The sequence below is a fragment of the Arvicanthis niloticus genome, chromosome X, assembly GCF_011762505.2.
Source record: "Arvicanthis niloticus isolate mArvNil1 chromosome X, mArvNil1.pat.X, whole genome shotgun sequence".
Taxonomy (NCBI): Eukaryota; Metazoa; Chordata; class Mammalia; order Rodentia; family Muridae; genus Arvicanthis; species Arvicanthis niloticus.
In genome coordinates, this window is record NC_047679.1 from 55,971,238 (window position 1) to 55,984,353 (window position 13,116).

The 13,116-nt window shown below is 38.7% G+C and overlaps 1 protein-coding gene across 3 annotated transcripts in view; it reads right to left on the reverse strand.

Annotated features, from left to right (window-relative positions):
* The window catches only part of Hdac8 (histone deacetylase 8), a 201,334-nt gene that overhangs the window by 131,465 nt on the left and 56,753 nt on the right, over positions 1-13,116 (reverse strand). For all 3 annotated transcript variants that reach the window (XM_034486387.2, XM_034486386.2, XM_076918842.1), the window contains exons 5-7: positions 4,830-4,942; positions 1,224-1,301; positions 575-683 (exon numbers count right to left, since the gene is read on the reverse strand). In XM_034486387.2, the coding sequence (XP_034342278.1) occupies positions 575-683; positions 1,224-1,301; positions 4,830-4,942 (300 nt within the window). The remainder of the gene's footprint in view (positions 1-574; positions 684-1,223; positions 1,302-4,829; positions 4,943-13,116) is intronic.

The window sequence follows — 13,116 nt, forward strand, 5'->3', positions numbered from 1 at the left end:
ATGGTAAATAATTAACATCAACTCTAATGTTCATGTCAGTGGAGGAAAACCAAAATATACGTCGGGCTAAAGAAGCCAGACACATGCAAGAAAGTATGGGTGAAGCGATTCCTCAGGACAGCTTCAAAGTTTTTATTCTGGGATAGTCTTCATCATATTGTATAGCAGGTTAGGTCAAACATAAATGCTTGTCTCTGGTCCAACTGTTTAGTGCTCTCTAACAGGGGGCAGTTACCAGATCAAACAAGATAAGTAGTATCTAAAAGCTATGTGAGCTGGGCATGGTGGTGCAGTTGGAAGGCAGAGGCAGGCAGATCTGTGTTAGTTTGAGGCCAACCTGGTCTACATAGAAGATTTCAGTACAGTCAGGGTTATATAGAAAGATCATATATATATATATATATATATATATATATATATATATATATATATATATAAAAGATAACAGATATGTGAGCATACTGTGGTTTTCATTTCCAAATTGTTCTTTGAAAACAAGAATTGTGAGCCTGAGAAACACGGAGCTTCAGAGAGATCTGATCTACCTGCAACTAGCTCAGTGTTCCTGCCATACCTTTCACAGATGTGATAGTACTTCTCATCCTGTATGCCATCCTGAATGGGCACATTGACACTGTAGTACCGTCCTTTCCCTAGGCCAACATCACACATGTCACCTGTTCCTGTAAAAGACAGAAATGCCATGACCAGTCATTATGAACACAAGCACTAGAAAACACAAAGGACTGTCCTAGAGCAATTTAGAACAGCAAAGTGGTCAATTAGGAGACCAACTCTAAATTCTTGGTTTTCTCTAGAAGATGAAACTGAAAAATAATCTAGAGAAATAATTATTATAAATGCTGTTGGGGGGGGGAAGCAGGAAAACAATAAGAAAATTGAAATATTAATTTACATCTTACTGGATGCAATAAAATAATAAGAGCTAATATCACATGTCATTTGCAGTTATCAGAATTACATGTGGTATGTGATAAAATTGTAAGTGGTCTGTCTGTTGACAGGCCATAAAAATCACCTGGAATTAAAAAATAGCATTCATTGTCATTCCCTTTGTCATTGTCACTTGAAATGATATGTGTTAAAATTTTGCAGAGAACAGCACAAATAACAGCATGGGAATATATAAAAACAAGATATAAAAGTGTAAAAAAAATTAGTATGTAGACATAGAATGTGTGGGGAGCATACAGTTGACTTGCCTGGAAAAAATCCTGGGGAGAACTTGTGGAGGGACACAGTCATAACTTTAGATGTAAAACTGAAGGCATCTTCTACACCTACCAGAGAGAAATGTCAAAAAGATCATGTCAGGTATGCAATTTCTGTTTTGAACACTTGAAAATATAACAAGTAGCGATGGGAAGAAGGTGAGAGGGGAAGGCAGCTGGAATATAATGAACCGAGAAATAAAAGAACACAAACTCATGGTTTCTGATTGCAGTAATTACAAATGAGAGAGAACATAGCCCTAATTCATGGCAACCGGAGCTTCCCATTTCTAAGAATTAAGATGCCCAGGCTCTTCACCCTATAATCTAGTCTAAAAAGTGGGAAAGAGCAAGAGCCCAGGACTGAGGCGCTAGCCACAGAACTGGGCAGAGAAAAATGGCATCAGCCAGGAAGATTCATCATCTGTTTTGTCTGAGTGTTTCCAGTTAAATTCTTGGGACTTTTCCTCAAAGAACTATAATATGGTAATCCTTTAAACAGGTAACCCAAAGTCTTGTGAGCACTCAGTAACTTACATCTTTCTACTGAAAAACCAGGCATGGTCTTGTCCTCTAACCGCTCCCTTATAGGAAGATGTTGTGCTCTATTCATTTACTAAAACAAATGTTTGTATTTTGGAACTGCTTAAAGGAAGTGAGAGAAATACAATTAAATTCTTGAAACCCAGGATAGTAATAAAACTTTAAAGGAGCTTGCTGTTCCCCAACTTCAAACTGGTTTGGTGTGTGCCCAGAGTAGGGGGCACCTTCAGTTGTTAATAGCAGCTTTAAAATCATTTTAAAGCCTGGAGGAAGAATGGGGGGAGCCTTTGTAGACAGATGTCTCCTTTCCTCTTAAACAGTCAGAAAATGACTAGATGCCTGTGAGATAAAAGCCCTGATTTACAGCAACCCTCCAAACCTATGTGTTGGCCATGCTGCCTAACGCTGCCCCTTCCTCTGAGGACCTCAGTCACACTCACCCTGAAATGGAAGGACTCTTAGCAAATCCACGTACTGTGCTCCTTTATATTTCAAACAAAGATATTGTCTCTGTGTTGACTTAAATGTATTTAAGTCTTTATTAGAGGCCAACAGAAACCTTAAAAAAATATGAAGTCTATTTGTATATAACAGGTATGTTTGAATTTCCCAAGCCCTGTGTTTTGCCCTAGGGAGGTAGTTAAAACCAGTTAAAGACTCCAGGCAGAAAGCATTAAGTAAACAGAATAAAATAAATGAAAATACCATTTCAACAGAGGGAGGTGTAAGTGCTACACCAGGGCACACGATGGAAATGCTAATGATTTATTCATCCAGAAAAGTGGCAATTTACATTTCTCCCAATCCTATATGCAAATTTCTGTTTTCTCCTGTGATGACTAACAGTGGCAGTTGTTATGTCTTTTAAATCTTAGGCAGGAAGAAGGGCTTTAAATTGAATTTCTGTGAGTATTAGGGTACTGAGCACCAATTTATGTGTTCGGTGGCCATTTGTATCTTGTCGAATATGAAAGGATACCAGGCATGTTTTTTTTTTTTAAATCATACTTTAAAAAGGACAAAGTCAGAGAGGCAGGGGAATGTGGAGTTGGTCTGAAAGAGGAGAGAGGCTAGGTAGGAAAAGGTGAGGGTGGGTAGGAGTCACCAGTGAAGCCATCACAGGATGCTGGTGACAGAACTGTGGGAGATTTCAAATAAAGCAAATGTGTAGGAGTTGGAGGGTGGGACAGAGGTCACTGGAAGGGAGGTGCTGAAGAGGGGAAATAAAGTGAAATGAAACACACCATAAAAGTTGGCTGAAACAGGAAACTCTAAATGGTGTAGGAATAACACTGCAAATGGAGAGAATGGTTTCAGGTGACAGGCCTTTTTCATTCTTACATGGCTCGGCAGAGTTGGGTCTAGTTTTGAACTCTGGTACTAATCACTCTGAATTCCATAAGCATGTGTTCACTCATAAGACAAATACTTTACTGAGCTGCTACTATATGTACAGTACTGACAGAAAGGAGGAAACAACTTGATCTCTGCCCTGGGAGAACTTAGAACTTTCTGTAGGAAGACAAGGTATAAACATATTTTAAAATGAAACAGTACAAAACAATATAGCATAAAACAGTGACTAGTGACAGAAAACCACACAGGGCTTTTGCAGCACAAGAGTTCTCTTGTGCTGCAGTGGTCAAGGGGATCCAGTGGTGTCGGGACTTGAATGACTCAGTAGAATTTAGGGCTACAAAGAAGGAGGAAGTGGCTAAACCAAGAACAAAGGAAGCAAAGTCAAGGAGGCAGGATTAGAGACAGGCCCAGAAGAGTGAGACATGCACAGTGAGTAGAAAGGTGTCCAGAGATGGTTAGAAAGATGAGAAGAGGCCTACTTGAGGCCTTCAAAAGTGAGGGGAAGAAAGCGTACTTTTCCATAAAGGACACGAATTTCATGGGGTTGTCTGTGATACAACTGAGGTGCTTTTACAGTGTAGACTGTATGTCTGACCTACTTAGTCTGAGTATCTGATACCTGTGGCATAGCAATCTGCACTTAAACTCCCCCAGGTCATCTAGATGCACAGTCATAAGAACCATTTCTCTAGGCTATGGGTCATCAAAGTACGTATGGCTAGACAGTAAACATCCTGGACGCCAAACTACTTATGGCCTCTGGACACATTTACATACCTGTGTGTATTAAAAACAACATTGTTAAAAAATAAAAATTCACTGGGTAGTGGTGGCACAAGTCTTTAATCCCAGCACTTGAGAGGCAGAGACAGGCAGATCTCTGAGTTTGAGGCCAGTCTACTCTACAGAGTGAGTTCCAGGACAGCCAGGGCTGCACAGAGAAACCTTGTCTCAAAAAAAAAACAAAACAAAATACTAAAAATGAAAATCCATTCCTAACCTTACTGGTCATATAAAAACAAAGCCTTTGGGACATGTTGCTCCTTGTTATGGGCAATGAAGAGGCTTTGTATGTTTTAAATTAAGGCTGTGTCCTATCCTGGAGCATAGTCAGAAATTCAGTGGGTTCTCAATATGGTCTGATATTTGTTTGAACCTTTTCTGTTATCTTTGTTGTTTGTTTGAATGTTTTTCTCTTAATTCTTTGTTTCTAGCAATGCACTGCTATCCCAAGATAATATATGTTGGTAACACAAAGAAAGTGTTCACTCCATGAATTGATAGCTGCCTATTGGTGAGAACTCCAAAGTGCTGGTCCTTCATCTAGTCATTATCACTTGAGAGAAATTCTGATGAGGAGAAGCCCAGAGTTCCCATAGAATCCATTCAAAGGGCCCCGAAGTGGTTCCTCAATAGTGGTGTAAATACTAAGCAAGCTTTCTCGGGTCTTCTCATTTTGTACTGTGAAGTTTAGCTTCAGGAGACGGGAGAGAGGAAATGACAGGAGCCTGCCTGGCTCAGGCAGCAGAAAAGAACTGCAATTAGTCAGAGGAATCTATGCACCACCTACTTCAGAAATGACAATTAGTCACATTTTAATTGCACTTCTTTTTTTTCTTAGTTGACTAGAAGTAGTTTTACTGACCAAAACCTGCAGTCCTCGGAGTGAAGGATCTTTGAAACTGAAGGGCTTACCATCTCCATGGTGTAGATCCAAATCCACATAGAGAATACGGTCAAATTTCCGTCGCAATCGTAATATTCCCAGGACAGCATCATTGAGATAACAGAAACCAGATGCTTCATCTCTGCAAGAAAACAAGTTGCTACAGCCAACATCTGAAAAGCAGTCCAAGGGAGGTTTTACAGCCAAGCATCTAACCTTTGAGATCTAGTCCCATAAAGTCCCCCTTCTTTTAAGAACAAAAATTCACCTATGAGGATTATATAATAAATGGACCAGAATCATCAGAGAATGTATTTCAATAAAGTAAATATTCAGAATGATTAGTAACGTTTTCCTACTTGCAATTCCAGAGGTTTCAAATATTATAACTATATTGAATGAGACTTTTCTCTGACAATTTCACTTAAAAAAAACCAAACCTGGGGTCATGATGGTAAACACTGATTTCTATTTACACCTCTCTAAGGAAGCTAAGACCTAGGTGGGTACTTAAAGACAGTTCTACAGAAAATGGATATTAGATTCGTTGGAATAACTTTATAACATAACCCAGGAGTTGGTTGTTTTTATTTTAATATGCTTTCACACTTGTTATTCATGAAAACTGAGTGTAGAACAGACAAACATATAACCTTTGGGCACATTAATGCAGTTGCCTCTCTATGGATGTAATTTTGAAATGAGGAGTGAAGAAAACCATTGTCCCTGGTGTCACTGAGTCCTGTCATATCACTTTATCCTCTTATCAACATTTGCTTGCTCTTTTATTACACTTTTATTGAGCCTTGCTGATTAGATAGAAAAGAGTATATTAGAACTTAGAACTTATTTTAAAGCCTCATTCCAAGTGCCACAGTTTCTTCTGCTCTCATAGAGATTTCAAACATCTGGCCCACCCCAGTTCTGTTTGCCATGAGATTTCACTTGAAACAAAACTCTAGGCATGGCCATTTGAAATGCCATCATTGCTACTGTGAGAAACCTTTCTAGTGCCTAATGTAAAAAAATATATATCATGAAATCTCTCTCCAATGAGATTTCACACTCTAAAAAGTGCTCTGCTTCCCAGGCTAAATTGATGAGACAGGTACAATGGTGAGCAGGAAGTTGGTAAAGCCATCACTGGACACTGCTGCACATCACTAAGAGGAGCAAGTGGTCTAGCTAAAGAATAGTGTGCCATTAGGTATACAACAGGGAAGAAACCAAGGAAAGAAAGGATGAGTCCAACCACAAATTCTCTGAGAATTAAATATGTAGTTTTGAATGTTCTTGAATGTATGTGCATGCTACATGCTATTTTCTAATTCTGAAAGTTTACATGTTATAAATCTGCTGATTTCGTACATAACAAAAGTTAATGTGTTATCCTCATGAATATCAAATACTTTTGTAATGGAACACTAAGTGCTAGGAAGAAGGAGAGAGAAGATAATCATGAAAAATGATGGCCATAATATCAATAATTCTGGAAGTTCTTCACTTTCTGTGGGATTATGTAATCTTTTCTTACCTCTGGATGGAATTACCAAATTATATTATAAAAATTTCATAAAGTGATATACATGTGTAATCCTAGCACTGCAAAGGCAGACACAGAATCGTAAGTGGCAGGTTAGCATGGGTTACTCAGCAAAATCCTGTGTCATAAAACCAAGAGTTAGAGCTAAAGCTCAGAGGAGGAGCAATGACTAGCATAGGGAAACCTCTGGGTTGTATTCTCCATATCAGAGGGACAATGACAACAAAGAAGACTGATGTAACAACAAGGACAACTGATGATTACAAAGAATAAGATGACAACAAGCAAGTAAGGAAACTCTGAGATTAAGGGAGTTTTATTCTCATTTGCTTATAGAAATAAATACATGATTAGATAAGATTGCTAAAAGTCCCACAAAATAAGGAAACTGAACTTTCAGGACTTCCAAAGTGCTACAAAGTCATCTTTAAAATCCTATACAAGTGCCAGGTGTGGTGGTGCATATCTTTAATCCCAGCACTTGGTAGGCAGAAGCAGGCAGATCTTTGTGAGTTCAAGGCCAGCCTGGTCTACATGGCAAGGCTAGCCAGGACTACATAGTGAGACTCTATCTAAAAAAAAAAAAAAAGCAAATATTTTAAGAATTTAAGATCATATAATTTATGTAAACTTTAATAATCAAGACTAATTTAATAATTTACTAACTTATTAAAATTAGTCCTATCTTATCAGCATTAGGTATAATATACAGGAGTATTTTTAGTTTACTTAGGTATGTTCTTCCTAAACATTTTACAGGTTCATTGATTGAACAAGCTAACATTACTTCTACCAAATGCTTAAGAAGATGCAAAATGTCCATTTGTGTATTCTATGAGCTTAAGATAATTTGTTAGAGCTTAAGGTTACAGAAAACTCTGGCTGATGTCTAATTCAGTTATTTCTAAGGAAATGTTGAAGCATCAGCATAGAATCTTGGATATATATACATATATATACATGTATATATATGTATATATATGTATATGTGTGTATATATATGTATATATGTATGTATAGATTTCTTATCTGTGTGTGTAACTATGCATGTATGGTGTATTCATGCATTTATGTATGGTCACATACATGTGGGTGCACATGTGAAGGTCAGAGGTTGATATTGGATGTCTCCCTCAGTGTCTCTCCCTTTTATTAACTCAAGTAGGGTCTCTTGCTGAACTTGGAGCTCATAGATGCAGCTAGTCTAAGTAGTCAGCTTGCCCTATGGCTCCCCTGTCACCACCTCCCAAGCATTGGGACTACAGGCAGGGCACCAAGCCTACCTGGCTTGGATACTAGTGCTGGTGATCCAAACTCTGGTCCTCATGTGTAGGCAGTAAGCATTTTAACCACTGACCATCTCCCTAGCCCTGCTTTTATTTTCAGAAGTTACAGGAAGCTATATTTGAGTATGCTAAAGGATGTGTTCTTTTTGGCACTAAGAGAGGATATGTGTGGATATAGAAAGTTGTAGAGGGTTCACAAAAAACAATTTTATTTTAGGTCAAAGCTGGCTAAATTTTGGTGTGTGATTGATAAAATTTCTGACAAGAGCTTTAATTTCAAGCATACTGATGAAAAACTAGCTTTGTTATTTCTGTGTTTAAAAGACAAAGGGTTTTGGAGTCTTAGTCGGTTCTTACAAGCTGGGAATGGCTTGCTTTACCTTCTGGAAAACCTCCCTAGATAACAAAGATTCTGCCTCTTTCCAGAATTATCTTCCACAGTTTCCTACTTTCTACTTCCACTGGCCTCACATATGGTAAGGAAGCCCTCTTCTTTGGGGTATGTTCTTGTATTTCTTGATTCCTTAAGAAAGCAAAGTCTTCTCGCTCAGGAAGGAGCTAAGGGTCTTTACAGCCACTTTACTCCTATGCTTATATGGAAAATATTTGTTACTTGGGTAGAACAGAGAGCCAAGCATGTTTCAGAGGACCCATGAAAAAAAATCATAAAGGAAGCACCTATGACCATCAGCTTTGTGTGGTGTCACTATTGCTGTGTCACAGAGGTAGAGCTGTCAAGTCAGAAGTGGCGATTGGCCTCTCATAGGTTATAGCAGTAAAAATGTTGCCAATATAATTATTTCAGAAATTGTATGCTGTATGAGATCATCCATGTCTTTACCAGCCATGATATATTTCTATTTCTCAGATTTCAGCTTACTGCTTTGTCAAACATTAGACAACTAGAGGATTATGTCCATTACACATCTGTGAGGACTACGTGCTAAGATCCCTGTGGATTCCTGAGACTTGGGAAAGTAAAAAACACTTTATGTTTTTCTGTATTCATGTAAGTATAGCCATACCCTATTTCCCCCCTGTCTCTCTAGATGTATTTTAAATGATATGCCTACCACCATCACCACATGTGCAGGCCAGAAGGTGGCATCATATCCCCTGGAACTGAAATTACAGATAGTTATGAGCTGCCATGTGGGTAATGGATTTGAACCTAGGTCCTTTGGAAGAACAGCCAATACTCTTAACCACCTCTTCAGCCCCTCTCCAAATATATTAATGTCCTCGGGTGATCATGATTGATCATGAGGAACTGAAACTGATGAATGTGAAATCATGGGTGGGAGCTGTCTTAGTTACGGTTTCTATTGCTATGATAAAATACCATGATCAAAGGCATCTTGGGGAGGAAAGGGCTTATTTCATCTCAGAGCATGTAGTTCATCATCTAGGAAAGTCAGGGCAAAACTTGAAGGCAGGAGTTTAAGCAGAGATCATGAAGGAGTGTTCCTTATTGGCTTGCTCAGCCTGCTTTCTTATAGAAAAATCCAGAACCATCTGCCCAGCAGTGGCACTACCCACAATGGGTTGAGCCCTCTAGAGACCAATTTGATGGGGGCAATTTTTTTTTCAACTGAGGCTTCCTTTAGATTGTGTCAAGTCGACACCACTAACCAGCACAGGGGCCTAATGCACAGTATTTCCACTCAAATTTTCAGGTTTTTTTCTTTCTTTTTTGTTAAATATTATCTTGATCTTAACCATGCTTCTTAATTTTGAATCTTGGCTCTTCCTAGTCAGTAGTTTTTAACTGAGGAATTCATATCATTTACCTAATCCAAATGTTTAAGATGTAGTCTAGATTACTGAATCTCCTTATTTGCTTTCCCTGGTAGATTCTGGGTATAATCTAACTAAATGCTTGATACATTCATTTTACATTGGACCCAGATTTTATATGCTATTTCTGAGTCTTTTCCCTATAAAGATGATGTTCATATATTTTATAAATTAGACAAAATACCCTGTCTTCTTTGAAAAGAGTTTAATCATCATGTTTACAGATCTTTTGTTGACAATTTTTTTGGATTGGCTTTTATCTTGTTTTGCATGCCATAGAAACAACTACCTCTCCTTGTTGGCTGCATTATTATCTTCATAATGAACTCTCATCAGATTTTTCCCTTTTGAAAATGAGCAGTAATAAGGTAACCACAGCTATTGTGAGTCTTTTGTCATCTACAGGCTGCTTTTTATGTTTTCCTTCAATGCTTCCCTGAAAGTACCTACCACTGGCTCTAAGCCAGAGGGCTTCCACCTCAAGAAAAGACCCTCTGAGAGCTCTGACAGCCTCATGGGAAAGAACTGTTGTGGGTACTTTTGTGTACGAGCTTCTGTCAGATAGCTTATTTTCTTTTATTATGTGTTACTGAGGATTGAACCGAGGGCCTTATGGAAGCTAGGCAGATGCTCTACCACTGAGCTATAGCCCCAGCCTGTTTGTCTTACTCCCACCCCTCTCCTTTGACAGAACCTACACCCTTGTGTACATGAAACAAACACTTTAGGACAAAGAAACATCCCTAGTCCTGACAGAACAAGTTAAGACAAGTTTGAAGCCACACTAGCGAATAGTGAACTAAGGTGAGATTTTGAAAACTAGTTAAAAAGCAGGCGAGTTAATCACATTCCTAAGTCAAGCCTGAGTGGCATCACAATTACTCATATAGACTCCAGATCCCTCAAGGAGCTGATGAGGGATGATCAGGAGTTCTATTTGGAATATTTGCTTTTATTCAAGACATGGTCTCACTATATAGCATGGCTGGCCTGGAACATAGGCCAGGCTGGTCTTGAATTGATGGCAATTCTTCTACCTCTGTCTCCTGAGTACTGGGATTTATAGCATGAGCCACTACACCTTGCTTACCACTTGGTATTTTTCCAGGGCTTGCTCCTGTTAAATCCTAGCCATATTAGTTAGTATATGCATAGTGGTATCTCATTGAGGATTTGATTTGTGTTTCCTTGATGACTGATGCCAGACATTGGCCGTGTGTGTGTGTGTGTGTGTGTGTTTTAAAAAATGTATATTCAAGACCTCTGTCTAGCTGGGTGGTGGCGGCGCACGCCTTTAATCCCAGCACTTGGGAGGCAGAGACAGAGACAGATGGATTTCTGAGTTTGAGGCCAGCCTGGTCTACAGAGTGAGTTCCAGGACAGCCAGGGCTACACAGAGAAACCAAAAAAAAAAAAAAAAAAAAAAAAAAAAAAAAGACCTCTGTCTAGTGTTACAAATTTTGTTTTAAATGTTGAATAGTAAGAATTATTCATGTTTTCTGCATAGTAAGTCCTTATCAGATAGATAGATGGCTGACAAAATATTTTCCCATTATGTAGGTTGTCTTTTCATTTTCTTTAACATCCTTTGATACATACAAGTTTTTAATTTGAAGCTAGTGACATGGTTCAGTGTGTAAAGACACTTTCTGGGTAAGCCTGGTGACCCAGATTTGTTCCACGGAGCCTATATAAATATGGAAGAAGAGATCTGATTCCATAATGCTGTCCTCTGACCTCCCTACATATGTATGCACTGTGGCACATATACCCACGCATATCATGTACACATACACATTTTAAAATGCTTTATGTTTGATCAATTCAAGTTTATCTCTTTTTCTTTCACTACTTTTGTCTCCAAGTGGGTAGGATTACATGTAATGTACCACATCTGGCTTGCTTGTTTGACATGGAAGTATCATTATAGGCTCACCTTAGATTTATTATTATTATTATTATTAATTTGTTTTTTAAGACACAGTCCGATTATGTAGCTCTAGCTGTCCTGGAACTCAGCTGACTTCAAGCTCTCCGAGATCCTTCACCTCTGCATGTGAAGTGCTAGGATTGAAGGCGTGTGTCACTGCATGGCTCCAGCTTGAACCTGAATTCATGATCTTCCTGTCTGAGCCTCCAAAGTTCTGGGATTATAGCAAAGCATAGTGACACACACCAAGGACTCAGGAGGCAGAGACAAAGGACATCATCTGCATGTTCGAGGCCAGAATGGTATACATAATGAGCTGGAGGCCAGACAAGGCTACACAGTAAGACCCTGTCTCAAAAACAAACAAAACAGAAAACAAACAAACCCCACTACTAGCACCACTACCAAAAGTCCTGGGATTATAGGTTTTTATCATACCTAGTTCTTTTGGTCATTTGGTTATATATCTATAGAGATGCCTCAATCATTGGACTCTAAAACAACTGACCTTTGGTATTACTGCTTAACAGATGGCTCACAGTTTACAGGAATTAGAGTCACACGTGTCTGCTTTGGGACATTAAGGAGGATTATGCTTACCCAAAGTACTTAGGAATGAGTGATATCTGTCTTCAACAAAGGGGAGAGATAACAGTATTGAAGTTTATCTGAGCTCTGATTGTCCTAGAAAGCTGAGATGGCTAAGAAATCCCTCCCACCTTTTGTTTTCCAAGAAAAGATTAACCACAGGGTTCACCCTCCCTTGGCACATTATTCCAGGATAAAATCCATCTCCATCCTTCCTTATAGTATCTGTAAGACTTACAGCTCACTCAATTGTCTGCCACTATAACAACCCAGACTCCCTTCCTTTTCTTTGAGATGGTTCCCATTTATGAATGTCCTCCCCATTCCAATAGCTGAATAAGTAATTCCCTTAATTGCCCATTGCATTTTGTCTTTCACATCACCAACACACAAGTCCAGGGGAAAGATCAGATTGAACAAACATATTTGTGAACACTTTGGGGAGTGAGTATACAGTTTTGTGATGGGGCAGTTGCTTAAACACACACACACACACACACACACACACACACACACACACACACACACACACACACAAGGCAGAGCTCCACCTACATGCAGACAATTGTATTTGCTGGGCTTTACACCTATTAAAGATCAGGATAACCAGGTATAGTAGCTTATGCTTTTAATCCCAGCACTGGGGAGGAAGAGGCAGGTAGATCTCTGTGAGTTCAAGTCCAGCTTGGTCTACAGAGGGAGTTCTGGGACAGCCAGGGATATATAGACTATATCTCAAAATACAACAGCAAAACAAAAAAAAAAATCAAATCAAAAAGGTCAGGGACATTTGGGTCATGACTTGAAAATTCTGAGTTATAATATCAGGTGGCTATTTCACCCAGGCAAAGGAACATGTTGACAATGTCCTATCAATTCATCATCACTGGCAAGAATTCCACAACAATCTTTTATAAAAATTTCAGTGCTAGTATCTAATGATGGACATTTAGATTATTCCTAATATATCACTTTTACAAGTATTCTGCAACAGAGAATCCCAAATATGCCATTTTGATTATGTGCAAATATATTAAAAAGACATTATTAGATGAGTAATCCTTGGATCAAAGGATTTTGCTGATAATTTAATTAAAATCGCCAAAATGCAGTCTATCATTGTGAATACTGTGTTAGCAAACTTTTACATAGGTAATAATCTAATAAATGGT